Below are 25,744 nucleotides of genomic sequence, written 5' to 3' on the forward strand. Positions count from 1 at the left end.
ACATCGCAGCGCAAGCAAGGAGCACGTCACACAAAGTGGCTGACCCCCCCAAACATGCCTGAATGGAGGTGCCACAAAAGTGCAGGTTTGAGGCACAAGTACAACGCCCTTGACAGAAGAAGGCAGTCTGATATCCTGGCAGAGGAGCACCGTGAAGACCCTTGAAGAAGGGATCGGCTGGCAAGAGGTCCGCGCACAGAAAAGTGACGATCCGGTCACCAGGAAGAACTGGACAAACACAGGTGTGATGAAAAGACCAACTAGAGGAGAAGAACGAGGATTTGTACCACCATAAGACAAGAGTGCACCCAGAGACACTAGACAGCCACCAAGACGCACAGACATCCTTGGAGACAGCCCCATGAGAGAACCAAACGTAAGCTGCAGCAAGCGCGAACCGCGTCCCTCCCCAATGCTTCCCAGTGCGACCGTCCATCCCCGAGTGTCGGCAGTCTAAGTTGGATGGCATCCCTGCTCCTGACTGCTGATGCCATGGGTGAAGGAACAGCCTCAGCAAGACAGACATTGAGCTGCAAAGTCCCTCCAGAAATCCCCTCTCCTGGAAGATCACCACCTGTCGTCCAGGTCGAATGGCAACCACATCATCATTGCCATGTGCATGACACCGCACCCAGCAGGAAATTTGGAAGTGTAATAGGAGGGTCTACACTAAGAATCTGGCGACCAACCAAGTTCAGGAGGGGAAGCCGTGAGTGGCCCGGCCTGACATTGAAGAAACTTTAGCTGCTGACGAAGCGCATCCCGACACACCAACAGCAAGTGAAGTGGGTGACAACAAGAGAATGACCTGGCGAATCCCCCCGTGGGATGCCAGTCAGTGTCAGGTGCATCAAACACTACCATCCCCAGAGTACAGAACGCGTGGACTGAAGTCCTACACTTGCCACACCATCCAACTAGAAGAACCAGAGACTACCCGCTAACCTGGCTTGCATCTAAATTCTGGCAGCAAGAGCATGTCCGGACCAAGACTCATCCACCCCTGAGGTTTGTGCGAGTGACTAGGTACTGGCTCCTCTGTGGTTTTACAGCTGCCCGACAACGGCACACACCCAGCCCCAGCACAGCCCACAAGCAGTCCCTTGGCAACCTGGACAAGAGACCTCCCCAAGGCGGGAGAGTTGGACTTGATATTGCCCCACTGCTGGATTACAGGATACAGCGAAGTCGTCTAACAGAGACGTCAGTCGATCAAACAACACATGCTTATGACGCACCCGGTTTTAATGAACTGTTCGAACCTACCACAGACCATCCTCAACACCAGCGGAGTGGAGGAACTTCAGGCCAAAGGACATGTTCCCACTGGTATGCTACCGGAGTGCGACTCACGTCTCCAAGCCAGCAGTCGTGTCCTGAACCACTCAGGTTAAATTATGAGTGCCAGTGAAGATTGTCCTGCGGCAGTCAGAGTCACCAGCCCCATGTCTGCGGTCTTCCTGCTGCATGGTTTGGGAGGCTGATGGCCCTGCGGTGTTTAGTTAAATGTTGTTTACCCCCACAGGTTGGGCTGGTATTTGTTTTGTTCTGCAATAAAGTTTGGGAGAATGTAGTGTCCTGCTGGACACGTTCTGGTGTCTCAGCAGGCACTTGTATTCATAGCCACTCCCTTTAGGGCTAGACACACATGCACCCCACACCCATCCATCACAGGCTTCAGGAGTGACGTGACCCTGCCAATAAAAGGGTCCGGGTGCATGGGCTCGTGGCCAGTCTAGTAAGCATTATGAGCAGGGCCGGACTGGCCCTAGCAGGCACCGGACAATCCCCTCCTGCGCCGCACGGGTGGGGGCCGTTTTTTTTTACAGGGCAGTTTTTGCAGCATAACTGCAAAATTGGTCCTGTACCAAAATCGGCTGAGAGAAAAGCTAAATAGCTATATGGGTGGATGGACAGGTAAAAGGATGGATGAGTGAAAGGGTTGATGGATGAGTGGATGGATGAGTGAAAGGGTGGATGGATGAGTGAGTGAATTGATAAGTGAAAGGGTGGATGGATGTGTGAAAGGGTGGATGTAAAACTTACCTTTTGTCCTGAATTTTGACCCTTTGTCCTGAATTTTTACACTCACTGTCCTGAATTTGCACTTATGCCAGTTGGTCACCCTAAACCGGATTGACACCACATTGAACAAAATGCAGCAGACAGGCACAGAACCAAAACGGGCGCCTTACCTCTCTCTTAGAACAAGTAGTATTCCGTCTTATGCCATTATACCGCTCCAGCACATTCCAGTAGTTCCAGTTGACAAGATGTCTAAAATCGGCCTTCCAGTGCTGGCAGGCCATCTTCCAACCAAGGTACCACGCATTGGCTGCAGATTTTTTGTGATCTACGCTTCTCACTCTCAAAGTCGTGCGACCTTGACTTATGCTCTAACTATGCCACCCGAAAAAATACGGAAATAATGTTTTGCGGTTACTCAATCCTATGCTTAGTCAATGCAACGCCTGAAAATAATCACTGGTCTATGTGAATTCGAAATAAAGCATCCTGTGGCGTTTATGCAATGTGTGGATTATACACGTGGTATCAAAGGGACTGTTTGTGTATTAGCAACTCACTCACTTGTATAGGTGTGGTTCGGAAATTACCTTCGTTAAGTTACACATTTTTGCAGATATTTTTGTGAACTAGGTCCTTGGAGATTTAATAAATCAAACTGTTAGTTACTGTTGTCAAGAACTCACTTGTGTACTAAGACCATTAATTTGTCTACCTGTTGAAATCATCACCGCAGGGTAAGTTGTAACATGTTACCAGAATGGCAACTTAAAAAAAATATATATATAATATTTTAATTCCTCACAACTAATTTCCAGCCTCATACACCATCTTACTCGTATACACATCACTTATTATTTTATTTGCACATGTTTTAGTAGAAGGTGAAATCGTCGTCTTCACAAGTGCATTAGGTGGCGTTTCCACACGTTTAAAACTCTCTTTTCACCATTGCAGCGATTTTAACAGCTGTGACGTTCATCAGTGGCAAGCAACGACAGGAACTTTCACGATTTTCTGCCAGGGAACAATCCAGACTTCAAAGTAGCAGCTGAATGTCTGAAGTAAACAGAATCGGAAAAAAATGAGAAACTGAAAATATGAGTTTCATTTCAATTTTCGACAGTCAGTAATTTCAAACCACAGGTGCATAGACAATGATCCGTTTCTATTACCGTTCGTAATAATATCAACACAAAAATCAGTCAGAACAGACAGAGGATTCAAAAAGAGATTTATTGTAATCATATTGTGCCATATTATACAAAGTGCCTTGGGGGAGCGACGGGCGTGAGCTTCTGCTTCCTGCCACAGTGCAGACCACAGCACTGTGCTCTTTTAATAATGATACCCAGTGTCTGCTGACTAGATCACAGCCATTGACAGCATAAAAATGTCTCTGCTTAAACATTGTCTTTCCTTGAGAAAGCAAATAAAGCAGCTCAAACCTAAAGCATTGTTTAGGAGTTTTCACCAATGAGTCTGGCTAACAATTGGGTAAATGGTCAATTTACTAAGGAAAATAAATGTTTTAATGAAAAAAAGTAGCCTATAGAGAAATACAAGATTTCCCATTGTATTGACAGAAGAAATGTATAGCCGGTATGAGGCATTTACATCATGTAGGGGTCATTGCTGTGACACTCTGGCGTACCCCTTGCGACCCCTGGCCTCGGAGGTGACAAATCAGTGCCTGGAACACAACGGGAGCTTTCCTTATGCATGTTGGTTGGAGTTCCACTCTCCTTGTTTTCTGCCACTTTTTCATTACATTAATAGTAAGTAATAGATTATTCATTATTACCGTAAAACAATTGAGTCCTTTTAACTGGAATATTCCCTTCTCTGGCAGTTGAGGAAAGAAAAAAAAGATTTTAAATGAATGTTGTATTCGTGCTTGTGGGCGAGATTGGATTTATGTGAGAGAGAGTGTGCATGTGAATGTTGGTGTATGTGTAAGCGTGTGTGAGTGAAAGTGAAGGTCAAAGTTTGTGTGATGTCACTTCCGCCATCCCAGGCATTTTGGTGAATTGACCTTCATGCTTTGAGGTATGTGTATCTTAGTTTACCAGGATATGAGTTTTCATGTCCTAATTGTAAAATCTTGCGTGGTTCCCTATTTATAGGTTCACCCACTGGGTGTGTCTTTGTTGGCTCTGCCCTTTAGATGCTGAGGGCCCACAACATCTGACACATGGGGTCACCGAGCTGACTTTCACAAGGGGACTGCTCTCTTTTGGCACACTGGGTCGCTGACATCTCAAAAATGGTTGGGCTTTCTCATAGTGGTTCTGATTGGACGGGTGTCTCACACTTTATGTAATTCCCTTGGTAGGTACCCCACTAGGACTTGCTCCCTGCAGGTGCTCTATACCTCCTCACAGGCCCACTGGTGTTGGCAGGCAGACCGAAGGCTGGTGCTCTAGGCTCAGGGCAAGTGGTCTTGACTTGCTGAGTGATAGCTCATCACCCAGCAAGTAGACTAACAGATCTTGGTCCGTAGTCCGGTTTCTAGCTGCTAGAAGTCTTAGTGATCTTCACTCCCATTGAAATAGTCTGTTGAACAGATTCTGGGACTCATGCTCACACCTTTATAGTCAAATTGAGACACAGATTGATTTAGCGTCTTTCTCTCCTGTCCTTTGTCAAAGGTCATTCTGCCACATAAGCCGCCGCTCCAATTTTGATTGACCCACAACAGGAGCCAAGGGAGTAACTAGTAACACCTGGCTGACAGCTTCCGCTGAAATATGCCTCACAAATGTTCAAAGACATAAGCCTATCCACCCCCCCCCCCCCATTCATGATTTACAGGTACTTAGGGTGTCAATCTTATGAGAGCCACCATCGTGCATTACAATGAGCCCAGGCCCCACTGACAATTATCTCTTCCTGGAATCAAAGATCCCTTTGATATAGACAGAGGATGCTCTGCTCGCCTTCCTACAATGTGTGTGATCTTACCTCAGCCCACATGAATGTCAGCAATCCACATCTCCTGTCTGGGGGTTAGGGTCCTCTCCATCACTAGCCTTGCCGGACCCTGTGTTTAAAAAACGAATGGGACCTACAGGCCTTTATGTTGGGTACCATTCGCAGGTGCACCCAAATCCCAGCTTGCACACACAAGTATCACATGCTGCCTAGCGCTACACACAATCACCATGTAGGCCAAGGGTGAGCTAAATACACAGCTGAGTAACTTTAATTGCGTGGGCTGGTAGGCACCACTCCAGTGACACAATTTATAAGCATTGGCATAGCCAATAGGTCTCGCCTTTGGGACCTTATAAGTGTTTGTGCATCAACATCAACTGTTGCATGGCTAAAGGATATAGTGCTTCATAACTAAATACTTATAAGGTCCCAAAAGCGAGACCTATTGGCTATGCCAATGCTTGTTTCAGTACTGTTGCCAAGACAGTGATCATAGCTGTTAATCTTGTATTGGATGGGCAATAATGCCTGATGTGTACAACAATAATAATATCAGTATATTGGGATGGTTTTCATTGATTTCTGGATATTGGTTGTAAATACGATTAGGGTAATCCATGACACTGACATAGTCCTTGTTCACACTTCATGTTTTGCTTAATCTTACATTCTTTAAGAGTGTGTTTTTCTCCCCATAGGTTTTTATTTTCATGCATCAGGTTTACTCTTGCATTGTGTGCACTGTGAACGGTTTCTTCTGTGTGAGATCAGGTTGTAGGTGGATGTTTAGAACGGGTCATAAGTGACAGCTCTGGGGCTGATGATGTGGAAATGCCAGTTTCTCACAGTGTCAGTCAGTGGGTCATAAAAGTGTTCAGAATACATGCTCATCCAATTCTTGGCCTTCTGCAGATCGCACAGAGCAGTGGCCATGTGTGCCAATTCTAATTGTGATTCTGTGCAAAAGTGTTTGAAGAAGGTACACAGCTGTTGAAATATGGACAGGGAGGGAGTAAATCAAAATGCAGTGCTTTCAAGTGAATGGGTGAGTTGTGTGGGGGATGTTGAACAAAAGGCGATGCAAAGATGTACAAGCAGAATAGTGAAAAGAGGGTGCTGAAGAGAAAGGAGGTGAGGTGTCAGAGGTGCATAAGAAAGATTTGTGTAAGTGGGGATAAAAATGGCATGTGTCATAGAGAGATGCAGAGAAAAGTGGTGTGCAGGGAAAGACGGGAGCAATTGAGAAAGTCATTGTTACTCATTTGTCTGATTCGGCTAACAAGCATTGGCAAAGCCAATAGGTCTAGCTTGTTTTAGGAGCATGCCTGTTACCGATTATTGGTGGATACAATAGAAAGAAATTTCACAGACAGGCACCAACATCCCGGTTGCATGGCACATCATGGGAAGCACATGTATCTAGTTTACCTGATTGAAGCCTCATGCTTAATTATATAGGCAATGCCTCTTGGAAATAGGCTTATTCCTTTCTGTGTTTAAAGTCCATAAGCACAGAGACACCCTAGGGTATTTGCATGCTATACAAGTTGCCTAAACATAAACATATTTATGCTTCTTCGGTCATGCCGGTTTACAGATCCCTCACCAACCACTTTTTCAGCCTACTTAACCCCTTTGATGCTATTGACGGAACGGTTCCGTCATGAGCGTCGGTTGGCCTGTGCTTATGACGGAACCGTTCCGTCATGAACCCGTTGGCTCATTAGAATGTTCAGCACAGCGCTGGAATCTGCGCCGCGCTGAAGGTGTTAAAGCCCTGCCAAGAATCTTCCATTTATTACAAATGCTAACATTTGCACCACTCGTTCATAAGTTCCAACTACTGTTTTCTCAATTACAAATTTTGTTTTGCCTAGCAGCGCGCAGAGTATACGTCCCTTTCATCGTTCTGGACTTCTGGGGCATCCAGAGGGGTGGCTGTAGGGACACAGAGAAGAAGGTGAGAAGTTAGCCAGAAACCTGGAGGGGAAGATGAAGGCCTGGAGAGGGATCCATTGAGAGTGATAAAGAGAATGCTTGGGGCATGTGAGAGGCCAAGATTGGGGGTGGCAGTAGATGAGAACCCGCATAGGAATCAATAGGTCAGTTGGCAGCAGAGCCTGCAAAGTTTACATTGAAATTCACAATCCCTCAGCAAGTGTCTGGTTAATGAATTCCTTACTGAAGCATTTTGTTGCAGTCCTTTCCTCCCAATGCTCCGTTCCGCTCCGTTGATGGAAAATTGGAGTCCTTTAACTTTTTTGCAAAATGGCCTGGTTTTTTGGTTCTTAAGAACTGGTCATCCTATGTATTACTCAATTTCATCTCATTCAAGCCCTCATGAGGGGTGGGTTTGAGAGAGCTGAGGTAGAGACAGGAGGATAGAGGTAGAGATGTAGAGGTATGCCCAGGGTGGTGGAGAGAGAAGTGAGGTGGTGAGAAACAGGTAAATCGAGGTGGCATATGGATGTGGATTAAAGGGCGGTGGGGAGGGATGAGCGTAGGAAGTGGAGAAGTTGGAGGAAAGGAAGGAGAGAGAGGTGTGGTGGATAAGGTGAGTTGAAGTGCAAGAGAGACAAGCCACAGAAAGATAGTTCATGCAAAGAAAATGGGTGGTAGAGAGAGGAGACAAGTAGTTAGTGAGAGGGACAGATAAGGCAGAGGTGGAGAGAAAAGTGTAGACTTCGTTGTTGGGGAGAGAGAGATAAGATTAAATAATATAGACAGAGACATGAAGAAGAGAAAGGTGAGACAAAGAGGCGAGGTGGTAACGAGAGATAGAGGCAAAGAACACAGCAGGGTGTCAGGGGAAATTAAAGGGAGGCCGAGAAGTGGAGGGACTCAGGAGTGGGTAAGGTAGGGAGAAAGAGGATGTAGCAAGGGTGAGGTAAGAAAGGTAGGAAGAAAGGCCGTAAGTAGTCATAGGGATATGCGGGGAGAGGTACAGGAAGTCAGAGAAGTGTGGAGATCGAGAAAAAGACAAAGGGGAAGAGAGTCGAAGGAGAGAGAAAACGAGAATTTTACCACTAGTGTTGCAATCATTTTATCAGCACCTTCTCTCCCTCTGTAAGGTCCCTGGACACGACCCACTTCGCCTCATGCTTAGCATGCAGGAGGATTCCTTGTGACCCCTGACCCCACGACTAGCTTTTTCATCATTCGCATTATCATTTAATCCACATTTTCTCAGATTTTTATAGCGCAAACTCGTCCCGTGATATTGGAGCGCGTTACACGAGCAGCATTACATTAGACAAGGTCGCATTCATTGTATTTATTTTTAGTTATGGGGAGATTAAATGACTTGCTCAGAATCGCTGCAAATATGGGGAAAAAGGACCCACATAGGCTGCAAAGGAAAGTAAAATTACCGACAAAGAGCGAACACAGAAAGGTTTTTTAGTGTCAGAAAAGCAATGGGCGCTCTGCCAAAACTGGACGCATAAGAGATTGTATCTTGGAAGCAATATATTGGTGGTGCAACTGGGTGAGTGGAAAAACCCTAACAACCACTCAAAGGTTAGCCAGCAAGCTGGTTAAACAAAACGTTCAAAGAAAAACTACCCTATGCACACACATCTTATATCAAAAACAAAGTATACAGATAAATATACACAAAGTAGCAAATAAGGCTGCAGAAATTCAGGGATCTCCTGTACAGTATTAGTTCATATGGGTTCTTTAATTTCCTTTTACAAGAAAGCAGCCAGCCGACATGTTTCATCGCTTCTGCGAATCCTCAGGGCTGGGAATAACAAAAAATGACAATGGAGTATCCCACATGTTGACAAAATATAACAAATCAAAGACTTATGTTTGTTTAACAAATCTTGACAAGTCCTTAAAGATCTGCCCCCTAGTAACACAGTGTCAAATGGTCTCGAGAAACATCCTGTGTACCCAAGAATTTGTGCAATCGGTCAAGTGTCGAAATGTCGCCGTACGATAAAGTGCCAGAAAAGTGTTTGTGTAAAAGATATCTAAACAACGCATGTGAGATAGAGAATGAGCACAATATTAATTTGTAGACCAACAGAAGTATAAACCGAGAGAGGTGACCAAAAATATGAGCTGTCGCTACCAGCTCAGTGTCTACGAGTGAAAACGTGCCGGTCATTGTGTTCGGCACATTCCTACAGGGGTGTAGCATGCAGTGACACGAGCTGGTGGAGTGCGACAAAAGAATCGGTTGTGGAGACAAAACATACCTCCAATCGGCTGTGTCTAAAAAAAAAGGTCTATGGGGACAAGAGCGAGACAAAGAGAAAGGGGGAATAGGAGGGGGAATCAGTGATCAGTAAAAATTCAAGAGCAGTACTAAAAAGAGCAGCAGAACAAAAAAACAAAAACACTAGTATTGCAAATAGTTGCTCACCGCTTCGCCGGTGATACTTCCGACCCGGTAGGGCCAGTGACCAGTTCAACAGAAAGCAAAGTAGTAGAGACGGCACTAGAAGCAAAGGTGTAGAGAAATAATTCCATTACGGAAAAGAAGAGACGTGGAGAGAGTCCTGCTATGGTGTAATACAGTGTAAGAAAATAGGCGCCCATTTAGAACTATGAACCCTGCAACATTTTAGGAGCTAATGAAACAAATCACCCTCAAGTGGGCAAGAACGACTTCTAGAGTAAAAAATGTGTTGCCATAGGATTAGGAAAGGCAAAAAAGGCCAGATTGCAAACTAAGGTGAATCTCATAAAGAGGAAAGGGTTTGTATATCGGTCCCTCTTTGGTAAAGTTGGACAGAATAAAAGTATTTTTCTTATTAGTTGTTTGGTACGTGCCAAAACAACTACACTGAAGCCAGCACTGTAACTGATCTTAAGCTCCTTTATGAGAATTACACTTTTATATAACTGGCCTTAGGATAATCTCGAAGTGGTAAAGACCTTTGTAGCAAACACACACACTATCTAATTGAGTGTGCCCCAAAATGAAGCTTACCCCTTTATTGTGCAAATTCCTGTATCGAAGAGTTGTATCATAAAACCTATATGTTTAGGGTAGGATGGTGGCGTGTATCATCATTTCTGAGTCTGAAAGGTAAACACGGACACTGTTACAGTGTTAAAATACAAGGGGGTGCAACCCCCAGAGGTAACAACATTACAACACAAGGCACTTTACCTGCTGAATGAATAAACACGGGCAGGGAGCCCAGGAGCTATAGATGCGGAGAGAACGTTGAGCGGATAACCCAACGGACTAACATCTGTAAGGCGAGAGAAGGCCACAGAAAGGGTATCACCCTAAGTCTTATCTAGACGCGATCACAATAATGGTGTTTATTCCAGTGTATATTATCACAGTCAAAAGCATTTGTACAAAAAACTGGGTGATTGATCACTCACCCGAAGTTTATGATGCCAGATAGGAGAGGTGCTGGGCATGTCACTCAGAAGTCCCTCTTCTACATGGAGATAAGAGAGAAAGAAACAAGCAATGGAAATGCAATAGGTCTCGCATTAGAAAAGTTGGAGCTATTGGTCTTGTAAATGACAAATATTTTATTTATGTGTTGGTTTTTAAAATAGCTAAATTGATAGCTTTGTCATTTACAATGCCAATAGTTATAACTTTGGCGAATATGACACCTATAGCATTTGTAATGCAACATGTTTTGTATTTACGTGACGTAGATGGCAGCTCTGGTCGTTAGGCCACATCTCTAGAGAGATGTACGAAGTACTGAGGAAGACAAGATAAACTGCACTTCAATAATGATGTCGAAATTAAGTTAGTACCTCTTTGATCGTTTTACTGCAAAATTGTGAAAATTATGAGACTAGTTCAGAACAGTTCGAATTTAGCTGTAGGACAAGGCAACCTAAGAAGTGCCAGTTGTTGTGGTGGCGAGTGATGCTGTGGCGTTCAGTGATGCTGTGGTAGTGCATAGTGATGTTGTTGGTGGGTGTGTGTGGGGGTATGGGGGTGGGGGGTGGGGGGGGTGGGTGTGTGGGGTGTGTGTGTGGGGTGTGTGTGTGTGTGTGTGTGTGTGTGGGGTGGGGTGTGTGTGTGGGGGGGTGGGTGGGTATGTGGGGGGTGAGTGGGGTTGTGTGTGTGGGGGGTTGTGTGTGTGTGTGGGGTTGTGTGTGGGGGTTGTGTGTGGGGGGTTGTGTGTGTGTGGGGGGTTGTGTGTGTGTGAGGGGTTGTGTGTGTGTGTGAGGGGTTGTGTGTGTGTGTGAGGGGTTGTGTGTGTGTGTGAGGGGTTGTGTGTGTGTGTGAGGGGTTGTGTGTGTGTGTGTGAGGGGTTGTGTGTGACGGGTTGTGTGTGGGGGGTTGTGTGTGTGGGTGGGGTGTGGGTGTGTGGGGGGGGTTGTGTGTGGGGGGTTGTGTGTGTGGGTGGGGTGTGGGTGTGTGTGGGGGGTTGGGTGTAAGGGGGTTGTGTGTGTGTGTGGGGTGTGGGGGGTTGTGTGTGGGGTGCTGTGGGTGTGTGTGGGGATGTGGGGGGGTTGTGTGTGTGGGGGTGTGGGTGGGTGTGTGGGGTTGTGTGTGGGGTGGTGTGTGTGGCTCGGTGAGACCTAAAAAAAACTGTAATCTCAAGAGTTCAAGACATGCGGGAGACTAAAACAGTCAAAATTAGTCTCCATTACGATATCATTACGGATTCTAAATGGTTATATATTAAAATGTACTCTGCAATTTTCCACCAAAACCAAAGTAGAATGATAAAAGGAAGAGGCACGAATCTCATGCACAGCTTTGTATAAATCTATTGTGTCAGTTTTGCTCTTACTGGCATCTGAAAATATTTGTATACGCCAGAAAGTGCTATACACTTCCATCATCGGAATTTGCTGCTCAAAATCTGACAAAAAGCTACCGAGGCGTTTTGAGAAAAATATCCTGTAGGCTGATCGGTTAAAGCTTTGCCTGCATTTACATTATGAAGCTTGACAACCAAGTACAGCGGTCTGTGTTATTGCGTGCATTCGCTCATAAAATGCAGGCACCAAACACGTTCAATTATGTACCTCTGCTGCAGGACGAGCCCTGTACTTCAAGTTTGGACCCCTCAAAAGGCGGATGAGAACCGGTTTTCGTGCTCTGTGCTGGGGAGGGGGAGGGCCATTAAAGGAAGGGGGCGGAGAGGAGCCTGTGAGAACTCGCTGCAGAGATCAAAGGAAGGGTGGGAGAGACACTGGTGATCAAGCATATGGGGGGTCAGGGAGTGTGCAGACTGGTGAGCTGAATGCTTGTGTTAGTAGAGTCTTGTCGCGCGCACGAAGTGTCTGGTGTCAAATGAAAGCTGTGCACAATGCGCATGGTTGCAGAATGCCCCTATAAAAAAAATGTTGAAAGCTTTCCCTCATTTGAAGTTGATACAAGTCCCAAAGTAAGTTATGAACATTGTTCAACTCTACAGGCGGTTGTTTTTGGGGAGCGGCTTGAGATCCTTTCACTGTTTGCTAATAGTTACATTAAAATGTAACAAACACAGGCACAGAATGGACGGATGAAGGAGTGGGTGGGGGGAAAGGCATGAACGGAGCCGTGTGGACCCGTTGGCTGCACACAGCAGGTGCAATGCCGTGGTTGTTGCACCCCTCCCTTCCTGCCCTGTCTTTTTACTAGCATCCTCCACTCTGAAGATTGCTACATTGATGCGCTAGAACAGATTCCACATCAGGAGAACATACAACACAAAATATCAAAGTAATATTACTTTTATTGACAGCACACGTGAGAAGCAGACAAAACAGGACCTAAAGGTCACCCACACTAGAAGGAAAACGACTAGATACCTCACCTACGACAGACGTTTGCCAGGTTAAGGCGGATGTTTAGAGAGATCCTGGTATGTTATCTGTTTCACAAACCTTTATTTTTCAAAAGACATGTCAAACGCTTGGTGTTTCAAGACCGTGATGCTACGCCTTTTACACTCAAAATATTTACTTTATATAACTATCACACGAATGGCATGATCAATGAGCTCGTGGACCTTTAAAGGGGTTAGATATGATGCAGATGTGCTCTTAGCCAACAGACTAGCAGTGATCTAAATGTCTGCCCACGCCTCTGACTTCATAAGATGTTTTAATCAGACCCGCTTCCCCAGTGCGTAGGATATGATGCGTCAGTGAGAGATGGGTACCCAGAGAGCGTGCTATCACAAGGGAAGGTGTTCCATTCTGTGAGCTAATCTCCGGACAAGAGGCTATAAATGAATTGTGGAACAGATCGCGAGAGAAATGAAAGGTTATTCCAAGAAAGAGAAGAGGGGGTGGGGGGAGAGAATCGGCAGAAACGTTTGGATGAAATAAGAAGCCTAGAAACATGAAAAACAGGGGAGAGAAAGAAAGAAATCAAGCAAATTAGTTATGAAGGATGAAAGTACCGCAACAAAACAAAACACAAACAAGCTGGGCAACAGAAAAGGAGACACGGCCCGGCGGCCGTGAAACTGAAAACACGGCCGGCAAGCCGTGAAAGCCTTTGATGCAGCAGGGGGTGGAGCGGGAAGAGCTGCTGGCGGCACCAAGCTGGGCAACAGATGGCTGGCGATTTGATTCTGTGCACGCGCATTTTCACTCATTGTGCTTGGGCATTGAGCTAAACGCGCACATGCACTGCATCAAATCGCCAGTCTTGTTAAACTCCGTTTAAGCCCCTATAGTCTCGCAAGCTCAATGCGCATGCGCATTGACAGGCGAGACCTAAAAAGGGGTCTGTTTTAGCCGTGTCGAAATCGGTAATGTTACGGACAATGACAACAGAAAGAATTCCGCTCGTCAGTCGGATTAGCGGCTTTCTCAAACAGAAATCACGGTCTTTACTCACACGTGAAAAAGCGCCGTGCGCTGAGTAGAAGTTGCTCCTGGGTCGCCGTGTTCCTCGTTGTGGACATATGACCCGGAAGCGTAGAAGCAGTAAATAACCCCGCTTCGGGCGGGCTAAGTAAACGAGCTAGAATGCGGACTCTGCACGGCATACCAAGCGTCCTGAAGGACGCTTCCTAACATGTGTAAATTTGAGTCTAGGGAGGCGTTGCGTGTTTAAAAAAAATTACCGACAAAGTTTATGCGCCAAATTCCGGATTTCCATTCCTATGAAAGTTAACTGAAGGAGTGCACATGCGCAGCATGCAATCACGCACATGCATTTGCTCACTCCACTCGCAAGCAGTCACACACATGCACGTGCAAACTCCACTCACAGCAGTCGCTCACACTCCACTCACAAGCAGTCACACACATGCACGTGCAAACTCCACTCACGAGCAGTCGGTCACACTCCACTCACAAGCAGTCACATGCATGTGCAAACTCCACTCACGAGCAGTCGTGCACACTCACACGCAGTCTCACATGCTTGCGCAAACTCCACTCACAAGCAGTCAGACACACTCCACTCACAAGCAGTCACATACATGCACGAGCACACTACACACACGATCAGTCAAACACACATGCAAACTCCACTCACGAGCAGTCCTACTTCTGCACGTGCAAATTCTACTCAAGCAGTTGCACTTGTGCATGCGTACAATCCATTCTCGAGTTGCCATACTTGTGCACGCGCACACTCCACTTACAAGCAGTCGCACACATGCACAATACTCACAAGCAATCACACTCGTGTATGCGCACACTCCTTTCATGAGCAATCACACTCGTGCATGCTTACACTCCACTCACAATTGTCACACTTCTGCACATGCACACTCCACTCACAAGCAGTCGCTTACCTCACATGCACAGTCCACTCACAAGCAGTCGCACACAGGAGCACGCAAGCTCTTCCACTGATGTTATGTGAATGTGATGAAATGCAAACAGAAGCCTTCAATCTGCAGGCAGAATGCGGGGTGAGCGTGCAGACATCTTTAGAAAGCGCACACTGCGCGGGAGACTGGTGGTGTGAAACTCTCCGATGGATCCTGTCTGGAATGAAAACTGAAGGGCTCAGGAAACAGAGGAAAAATATGGAACAGTAGGAAGCGACAGTGTAAAGACACCATTTCCCCTTTCAAAAAAAACACGAGAAGGCCTTCTCCCGTGTGATATAAAATGCAACAGAGAAGACTAAGGTGCACCAAATTCTAACCTGACTAACATGCGAAAGCATCAGTAAGACAGCTCCATCCACACAAGTCTAAAACATGGTTGAACGAGAATCACTTCCACTCAGTCCTTGGAATGGGAGTGGAGTCTGATCAGTGCTTCATATGTCCTGTTAGGGGATGCAGAAATCCCCATTCCAAGATAGCAAATTATCCATTGAAGTAGATAGCTTTTTCCTAGCAAAAGCGCCAAATTTGAACAAGCATATTTTGAGCTAGCACATCGCCCGATAATACGTTGGACCACTTTCACTAATCCTAGCACAGAGGACCTCGCGAAACCCCGGATTTGTTAAGGGAAACCACTGTCTCCAGCCCAGTCTGCCTTGATTGTTTTCAGAGTCCACTCTATTTTAAGTAGACCAGTGAACACTTCAGATGTTCATTCTGGGAGGCTGGAAAGCGCCTGGACCACCACCTCCCATAACGCACAGAAACGTCTAGCCAAGAGGCAAGTTGCATAATACGCTCTAAGAACTAGGCGCCCTGTTGAAACTACTGTTCTGTGCCGGGTCCGGAAAACTGCTGCACTGTCATTTGATGTTTCCAGCCCGGTATGTATTTGTTTGTTTTTCGTTTTTTTTAGTTTTTACTTCAACAACCTTGACAATCACGTGAGCCCACTCAAGATAGTCAATGTTTTCCAGTGATGGGTGGGGTCCACAAAGGATACCCTCTTTTTGAGTGAAAGTGGTGTCATCTTCGAGACCAAAGTTGTTGTGGTGACTGGAATTGAAAGCTTGTAGGCAGAGCAGCTTTCTCATGGGAAGGAAAAGGGAGCAAATTGTGCTGTGTTCCGAAACCTTTGCATCTTAGATTATTTTTATTGGGGGGTTGGGCTGTTTGTAATCTTAGGATGTGGCGCATTTGCTTCGGCACAAATATGGTGCAGTTCTATAGACTTTCATCCATCCCTATGCAGTACGGTATCAGTAGTAGTTCCAGCAGAAAAAATATGGCCAAAGGCCACAAGATGCCGGCATTGGTAAAATGTAGGAGTATAATAGAATAATTTAAAAGCGCAAACACAATAAGGGGCGCGCTGTTCTTACCTGCATGTTGTTAATGGCACACTTTTCTATTTCCTTCATTGTCAGCAAGTCTTTCATGCGTGTACCTCACATAATTACAGTGGCAACCTCCCTTCCACTAGAGCAGAGCTTATCGTACGATACCAACACATTTCAAAGTCCAAACAAGCGCACGCGCCTCGCGCTAAAAGTGGGAAGGTTGAGGGGAGTGCTGCCGAGAGCACACAAAGCGTTTTCCTTGCGGGAGCGAGCCTGAGGCACCATGTGTTTGAAGATAATTACAAACATATGGTGTCAAAGCTCGCTCCCGCAAGGGAATCGCCAAACGTGCACGCGTTGCCATTGAAAGCAATGCAACGCGTGCACGTTTTTGGGACACAAACTGAGTCGATGGCTAAAGGTCTTTTTCCTATGCAGTGCATGCGCGATGCGTAGGCAAGACCTAAAAAAGTCTGTCTGAATCTAGTGAAACACAAAATGGTTATGCTGCCTCACCATGCCGTGTCACTTAATTCCTGGCAATGGCAGTAGCCTTTACCACTATGAGTGCAGAGCTTGATGAGCACCTCCTGGTCTAACAAGACCACATTACTGTGAGACAGGTCTAGGCCATGGTGCACATACATGATACGTGTTTGCCTATGACCAAAAATCAGTGCACAGGATCCAGATATCCATGCAACTTGGGGACTCAGGGAACGGGTGCATGTCCATCACCATGCAAGAGACTATTCCATCTTGACATAGAAAGCAAATGAATGGAAAGATGGACCGGTCACCACCTCTGCGCCAAGAGGGTAGATTTGAAATAGGAATATAGGATGAAATTAAATAAAATATGTATCAAACACTTGATATGTTCATTTCAGTGAGGCACGAAGATAAGAATAGTAAGTAAACTGTAAACTTTTACAACTTATTAAAGCAGTCTTATCATCATAGGAACGGTATTTAAACTTTATTGAGCCATCCGAACATGAGAGAATTCAGCTTCCATCTGTTTTAAGTCAACAATAACAAATAATATACGATTATTAATACTCTCAAAGCAAGTTCTGTATTAATAATTAATGGTGGCATAACGTTTTAGAAGCTGGATGCATTCCACATTGTCATTAACAAATGTTGCAATTCTGCAAGGCTATTACCAAAAACAAATATGCACCCAATTATCTATTTCAGAAGATTTTATGCATCACAGGAGTTCTGGGCAGCTTATCCAGATCCCTTCTTTGGCTGCAATCAAATGGGAGTTACTTAATGCTGAATGATCAAGGTTGTTGTGGGATGGTTCCAGGCATTGCGTATCTAGTCACAATAAGTTCCAGGGTTACTTGTTGTATGTATTGTTCCTACCAACCCACACAGTCAGGTAGGCGTCATTATGGCCTTCATTGATGTTTCCTTTATACAGTTTGATTCTCTGAGATGACTGAAAGCCACACTTTTACAAAAGGATGTTCCCTTAACCTCAGCCCAAGAGACTTTTGATCTTCAGGTTGTAAGGTCCTCAGCTGAGATACAGGCGCTGGTACAATCAAATTGCCCTTTCCACTTGGGAGAAATGGTACATCGTATCTTTATAATGTCCGATACGAAGGATATAGTACACCTGTTTAAGACCATAGCTTCTGGACTGTTGAGCACCTTTCAGACAGTCTTCGGAGTGATTCCAGCTTTTTTACACTCTGTATTAGTAAAAATTTTTGGAGGGTTTCTGCTAATCCTGCTACTGCGTATCCTGGTTTTAATTTTTGTGCTAGGCAATAAAATTCCCAGTCACGAGGAGATGGAAAAAACGCTCTTGGAGCGACATTACCGTGACTGCATTGTACTTCATCTGAGCACACCTAGACTTTGGGAGCTAAGCGAGTCTTGGTTCCCATCATTCCGAACAGTGTGGATTGACTGCGTTTTGCCTGTTCTCCGCTGCCTGTTCTGCGGATGAAAGTGCATGTTGGATCTCTGTCTAACCCTTCCATCAGTTGCGGCACCGGAGGTGGATGTATTGCTGGACCAGGTAAAGGCCCAGGTAGTGCAGTGTCCTCAGCGTATTCCCGTGTTAATGTTGGCATTCCTAAAGCCACCACGGGGTGCTTCAGCACATGTTGGTTTGAATACCAGCTTTCCTACAGGCACACAGGCTTTGGATATTTCAATTGCTTCCCCAGCATCGGCTGTGTGAAGTGAAGAAGAGCATCTTTGCTCGATTGACCAGATCTATGAAGTGTTTCAGGGACCGACGTCTGCGAAGGCAAGCAGCAATGATGTTGTATCTCCCACACAGGAAACATAACATCTGGCTCTACACGTGCTGGGAAGAATTCAGCCTTTTTCTAAAACAACTGAAATTGGAATTTTAAGCAGATTTTTTTCCTCACTTTTACTGAGCACAATAGCTTTCAGACGTACTCAGTTGCTCCAACCATATATGAACATAGTTTATAGGACTTGTAGAGCCTTTTTACATACATGAAGGACAAAGTTTTTAGGCATCTTATTGTCATTTTTAGATTTTTTTTATTTCTGGACATTAAACAATGTTTTTTATAATTAATTACAAGGACATTCCCTTTTTGGTATATCGTCTGGTCGAATGAGGAGTGGGTGTTATGATTTGCAATGTACCTCAATATAAGCCTGGGTATTCTACTAACCTTTCACCTACATTTACCCTGCCATTGTAATGCACTACAGGTTTGGTGCGGACTAGGTGTGGGCGGAATTTGCGTAATCGCGTTATGCAAATCTCCGCGAAACGGTAAACAAATCTCTGCGAACACGCAGAAATTCCGCCAACACGTGGAATTGCTTGTTCGTGATGCTTTTTTACTGTTCGCAATCGCTGTTTGCGTGCTCGGGGGGAAATATCTCGTGAACACGCATTTGAGAACGCGAACAAGCAAAAAATTTCACAAAGTCGCGGAATGCAGAATTTTTGGCAATTTCGCGTTCTCCGCGGAACGCGAAATTACCCAAACTCTGCAAATTCTGCGAGCGGAACGGAATTTCCCGCCCAGGCCTAGTGCTGACCTTTTACCTAGATTAGGTGCTGCATAAGTGTCGTGTGGTTTTCTCCCAAAGCTAGCGTAATATATTAAGCATGAGGATTCTCAGAATCACAGCAGGATTACCATCTTCTGCATGAAATCTATGTATAAGGTTCATGACTATTGTCATCCACGGCTGACATGACACAGCAAAGTAGAACGCCAGAGGGTATCTTTTGGGTAGATAAGCACCAACGTTTTGCTGGGGCAAACAGAGGAGAAAGACTTCCACACTGACATGAGACACTGAGGTTCCTACACGCAGACACTACAGCATGCAGTGGTCTAACACCCCTCGAAGGTGTCTATCTCAAGATCAAGGCAGGGTCCTTCACTCTCCCACATCAGGTAATGGGTTTAGGTCTATCCTAAAGGGATTCTTGGCTATACACCTACATACATTCTAGGTACACTTGCGTAGATCTAGTTGGGGTTTGTCACGTAGGAGTATGCATTATTACGGTCATGTGCTTATATGTTTGCATATATTAATTGTTTTAGCACTATGGAAAAATTCTACCATCTATTTATTCTGTTGGTGCGAATACCATCTGTTTCTGTCTTGTGGTTGTGACAGCACATGTATTTTATACTAGAATGATGCTGGTTCATTAAATGCTTAATGAAAAATGTCCCCACCGTTTATTCTGTATATCTCTCGCAGACAAAGTGAGCATGAGTTACTGAGGGAAAGGTAGGTACCGTACTGTTTTCACGATCCCTGAGGGGTCAGGGTTGTTCTGTTCAATAGTTGTCAGTAACTTCACTCCTTGGGAAGAGGGGCTCCTAGTGGCACTGTGAAATAGCTGGTCTACAAAATAACATATCCTTTGGGGGTGACTGGAAGCAGTCTGGACACCAATCCCTTAGTTTATGTTGTCCAAACACGCAGATCCGATATAGATTTGTAGGAACTACATGACAGAATCACTATTGTCTCTCTCTTATTTTTCTTTTCTCTTCTTTCTTTTTCTCTCTCTGCCTCTCCAGGGGAAATGGGTTCATTTTGTTAGCAGAGGGGGAGAGATGGTGTAGTGACGGGATGTGGCAGGGCATTAGGGCTCTGCACCCACCAGCCACTGTCATGGACACCAGACACCACTTTTGGTTAGGAAGGGGTGAGGCAGGAACTGGACACTTATTTTACAGACAGGGTGAAACATGGGAAAGGGTGGCAACTGTTGTCGAATACAGAATCCCTTCTACATACCTGCCCGTCTCTGCATATTGCTTTCTGGGTCTGGAAATGTGGACAGGACAGGTATGAAACGCTGTCTGTAAACCTCAATAAGGCAGACCCTGTGCGAAGGGGAAGGTGGGATACTGCCTTCCCTAGGGTAGGATTGTTAAAAAGGGCCAAAAAGATGATATAGGGTGGACAATATTCAACCAGAGAGATGGTCGCTTTAGTGACCCTATTTTTGGTAAAAGCAACCATCTCTTTGGTCGAATATTGTGCTAAGTTAAGTCAAGTGTAACTCCTATTTCATGAACAACAATCTTTGTTGCTTTTTGTATTTATCTTATAGGTTATCACTAATTATGATACCAGAAGAGAGGTAGGTTCTCTGTTTAGATCTAAACCCACCCAGCACTTACTAATTGTAGTTTAGGGTGCATATACGCAGCCCTAATGAATGCCTTAGACCCACGTCGGATTAGAGGCAGAAACATGTTGGCATACTTTTTTGTACAGTGACGCATACAGGTCATTACACCCGTCTGCCTCCTGTATTTACCTCTTGATAATATTTTAATCATCAACCAGTGATGCCACCAAATTAAAGGACACTTTAGTGGATTATCCCATGGTTTTTTAAAAGTCATAAACTAGACCTAAATTTTTGTCCTGAGAAAGGAAATATTTAAGAACTCCCTCAGAAAAGCCCCGTTCTGAGGTTGAGTCCACCCTGGTAGTAACCTCCTACCAGGGTGGGGGCGAGGTGGTAAATGATGAAGCATGTCACATTACGCGAGTGAGCCATGCTTGCTCAATTCTTGGAATGGCCTTGAATTTAGGTAAAAAACAACTAGCAGCACACAGAGAACTCATTGGGTATCTGGTACTAACCTGCTGACTTGCTGTAAAGCAAACAGCATTTCTCTGAGGGTATCTGTAGGACGGTGGAATCTGACTGCATAGTTAACCCCACTTTTTTTCCTGGTGTTTTGCTGACTTTTGACTAGTCTGACTGGGATCCTGCTAATCAGGACCCACGTTTATCTGCTTTCTCCCTAAAGTGGCTGTGCATGTACTTTAGGTACACTCCAGATTGGATACTGGGGTACCCTTATCAGTCCCTAGTATATGGTACACCATGTACACTGGGCATAGGTACCCCAGAGGCCCCCTAGAGGCTGCAGCATGTATTATGCCATCACTGAGAGACCATTCAAACTGACATCACAGGTCTGTTACTCCAGCCTGTGTAAGGTGGTGCATGCACCCCTTACTTAGATATAGGTGGATGCTGTCAGCCACAGACACAAGTCTGCCCTCGAGCAGGAGAAGGTAGGACAACAGGTTTCCTGTCACAGGGAGGTGTGACCACCTCATAGACAGGCTTTAGTTTATTGGGGCTAGGTGGGTGCACTCTGAGAGTGCCTGAAAGTCTGCACTGGGGGCACGTTTGGTGTCCCTGTGCATAGTCCTGCTCAAACCAGTTGCAGGAGCCATTTGCTCCTGCTCTGGCATGAAACTGAACAAAGGACATGGATGCAACCACCCCTCTGTCCTATCCCTCCCCTAAAAGGGTCCCCAGAGTTGGTCTAACCCCTTCCTTGGGTATAAAGTAGGAACCCTGACTACAGGACTTTTTTTACCTGGACTAAAACTCTGCAAGCACCAACCAAGTACTTTGATGATCTACACTACGCTGGATGACTGAAGAATCTCCCTTGGAGTACAGGAGTTACTCCCCTGCAAGGCAGGCACCTCTAACGCATCGGATTGGTTTGCATCTCCTGAAGATTTCTGCAACACAGGAAGTGGGTTCCAGAGAGTCCCTGAGGTTGATCTGTCCTCTCAGCAATTCTGGGACCAGTTTCCCTCGTGGGGACGGTGCAACCTGAACCCCTGTGCACTGTGTACTTTTGCAGCAGCATATGCTTTTTGGCGATCCCTGAGGCTGTGCTTTGGGCTACATTTAGTCCTGACCCTGAGCAGTAATTGCACTGAAGATTTCCGGCCTACATTCCACGAGTGTTCCGAGGACGGTAAAACACCGTTACAACGAAATTTTCTTTCCGCATACCTTTACTCCGCATACCATCATAACGATAGTACCATTACTCCGCAATACTTTTAAAACGCATACCATTATATCTTATATGCTTTTATCACGCATGCTTTTACAACGAATTTCGTTGTAAAAGCATGCGTGATAAAAGCATATGTTTTTAAAATTTAAGTTTAAGGTAAGTATATGGTTTTAGTTTGGGGGTGTTGGGGTATATGTTTTAGGGGTTATGGGGTATTTTAAGGGTGGGTTTGGTTTATGAGGTGCACAGTGTATTTTTAGAGTATGGTATTTTTAGATTATAGGGTTGGTTTTGGGGTGCTTGGGTATTTTTAGGGTTAAGGGGGTAGGTGTAGGTTTTGGGGTGTAGGGGTTTTTATTACGGTTCAGGGTGGGTTTTGGGTTATGGGGTACAGGGGTATTTTTAGGGTTCAGGGGTAGGTTTGGGAGTACAGGGGTAATTTAGGGTTTATGGGTAGGTTTGGGTTTTGGGGTACAGGGGTATTTTTAGGGTTCAGGGGTAGGTTTGGGTTTTGGGTTACAGGGGTATTTTACAGTATTTTGCAGAAACAATTAACTTTGTGGGTTGGGAATCCCATTTGACTCTGGATGGTGGGTTTTTGAGATGTTTTGTGTGTGCTCAAGAACCTGTGTTAAAATTCCCCCTTCCATCTTGCAATCAGATCTGCCGAGAAATTACTGCAAAAGTCGACATGTCATAATACACTCGATACATTTGGGACATTCTACAGAAACCAACACATTTTGGATATTGACAACAATTCACGATCCCCGGCCCAGAAGATATCACTAACAACCGATTTCAATGTAATTGCAAGTGTAGCACCGGCAAACATTATAAAACTGTATGAAATCATAGCATAGCTTCAAAAGGTGCTTGAGTCTTACTTTCCTTTGTTATTTCGTCATTTTAACTGCTTTACTTTAGTAACTAAAGGCGCATATTCAACTATTGATAGTGACCCTCCATAAAGGCATATAGTCTACTGATGATAGTGACACTATAAAAAGGCATATACTCTACTGATGATATCGACCCTCCATAAAGGCATATATTCTGATGATAGTGACCCTCCATAAAGGCATATTTACTACTAATGACAGTGGCCCTACAAAAAGGCATATATTCTACTGATGATAGCGACCCTCCATCAATGCATATATTCTACTAATGTTAGTGACCCTCCATAAAGGCATATAGTCTACGGATGATAGGGACCCTACAAAAAGGCATATACTCTACTAATGATAGCTACCCTCCATAAAGACATATATTCTACTAATGATAGTGACCCTCCTTAAAGGCATGTAATCTACTAATGATAGTGACCCTCCATTGAGTGTCCCTACTATGTGCCAGACTGTAGCGGAGATCCAAGCCCTCAGCACCTCCTAAAGTGATCCATGGTATTCTCTCACATCCCACCGAATTACGAGTCATGTCCCAAATAGGAATATTTGACATTCAGTGAGCAGTGCAATAGGGAATTCAAAATGTGATTTATTCTGTATAGCCATCCCTAAAAAAAAAAAGATATCTGCAGTAATAAAAATGTATGCAAATAGGCCCACATATCTAAGAACATTGATCACCAAATGCAACTCAATGTTACAATTAAAAATCTAACTAGGATACAGGTAATAACATGTTCAATAAACAACTTCTTCCATGGATTCTTTAATAAAGGCACTTGATGCCATCTTTTCAAACTGTTTGCACTACAAAGTCCACAGGTAGAGTGATACCTCCCTTGAAAAGTGCATATTTTCTTTCTAAATAGTGTCAGGGGCACAATCAGTACTAAAATGTAATATTTAATTACAGGTCTGTGATGAAGGGGGTCCTTCAGCTTAGTTAAAGTAGGCCATACACATATGGATATGACCAAACTGAGTCTTTTTGGTGCCTTGGTCCTGCCAGATATTTAGCTGTCCTACAGATCACTAGGGAACCACAGTTAATTTGAAAAGTGCATCATGCAGAGAGGGAATGCACAGCAAAGATTTTGCTCATTACTTTCACTTCAAGATTTTAAACCTCAAGCCCTTCATCACCTTTCCTCTCACAGTTCAACCTTTCTATCGTCCTTACTTACTCCTCAAAAGAAAGATTCTGATTCTCTCATTTTCTTCATCCGAACATCTCCTGCTTAGCTCATTCCATTACTATAGGTTTCCAATACCTCTTTCTCCCTCGCTGATACTTTGTGTCCTTATATCTACAAACCATCCTGTCTCAAGAATACTGTCTGCTCTCATCTGAACATGCGTTTACATCGACACACTCTTGGAGTTTTAAGTTGCCTATGATATGGCCCTTATTTTAATAAATCAACAGAAAGACCTCCATCAACCTGCCGTTCAGCTACCTTTCTTTTCTTGCTTAAACAGCAACTAGCTGTCTGCAGTTACCTACTAGATTCCTCCCAACCACTCTGTCTTTTGGGGTCGCCGCTCAACAGGGATGGCCGTACTTTACATTAATAGCCTCATTACATCCGCTTAATACAGTCACCCATTTACCATACACTTGTCACTAAACTTGACAAAAGCATTTGCAATGTAAGACCAAACAATTCTTTTTATTGTTGTCACCATTCTCATCATTCGATAACCTCTCCTGAATGACTTTCAGGTAACCTACCTCTGTCTCTTGATGCTCATCTACGTTGTTACTCACCTCCCTTTAGCTCAGCTGTTTCTCAGGGCTCTATCTTGTAGCACTTCTATTTTTAACTCTACAACTCCTTACCAAATATCATCATCTTCTCTAAAGGCTTCTCATACCATATATTCTTAAGATGACCACATTTTTTTCTCTTTCGCTCCTTACGCTTTCTAGGAAAGCAAAGAAAAAAACTGACGAAAGCCCCAAAAAAAGGAAAAAACTAAAAATCGAGTAGTGTCCCTTCTTACTCGTACATATACAACCAAGCCTGATATTGGCCTTGCTAAGTTCTATCTAATTTTTCAGTAAAGCCATCAGGAAAGAAAGATAAAGAAGTGTTACCAAATACCCTACAACTCTTCAAACCACCATCATCTAAGAGTTTGGCTGAAGATTCAGCCCGAGTGGCAATTTCTTTCAATGTCCCCCCTACTTCTTTTCCTGATAATAAGAAAGGGGAGGCTCATACAACACCAACTCAGCCCAAGTCCACGGGAGGCACAGATGTGAGGATTAGCCTTGTCCCCGGACTGACATTACTATCCACAACCTCAGGGCCACAGGCGGAGGCTTGCACGCAACCACTGTTCAGTACTGCACATAGTACCAACACGCAGCATCAACAGGTGGTAAAATCTCCTCCAGGTCCAATGGTATATAGCACCCCCTAATTCATTAACCAACACTTGCACTTCACAATCAAGTC

At 44.7% G+C, this 25,744-nt stretch overlaps 1 protein-coding gene across 1 annotated transcript in view; it reads right to left on the reverse strand.

Annotated features, from left to right (window-relative positions):
- Window positions 1-2,801: 2,801 nt before the first annotated feature.
- Window positions 2,802-25,744, reverse strand: part of CST7 (cystatin F) — a 170,242-nt gene continuing 147,299 nt past the window's right edge. Inside the window, exon 4 of the mRNA XM_086925346.1 lies at window positions 2,802-3,084. Within this exon, the coding sequence (XP_086781472.1) occupies window positions 3,007-3,084 (78 nt within the window). The 3' untranslated portion in view covers window positions 2,802-3,006. The remainder of the gene's footprint in view (window positions 3,085-25,744) is intronic.

Source organism: Lissotriton vulgaris, chromosome 6 (assembly GCF_964263255.1).
Source record: "Lissotriton vulgaris chromosome 6, aLisVul1.2, whole genome shotgun sequence".
Taxonomy (NCBI): Eukaryota; Metazoa; Chordata; class Amphibia; order Caudata; family Salamandridae; genus Lissotriton; species Lissotriton vulgaris.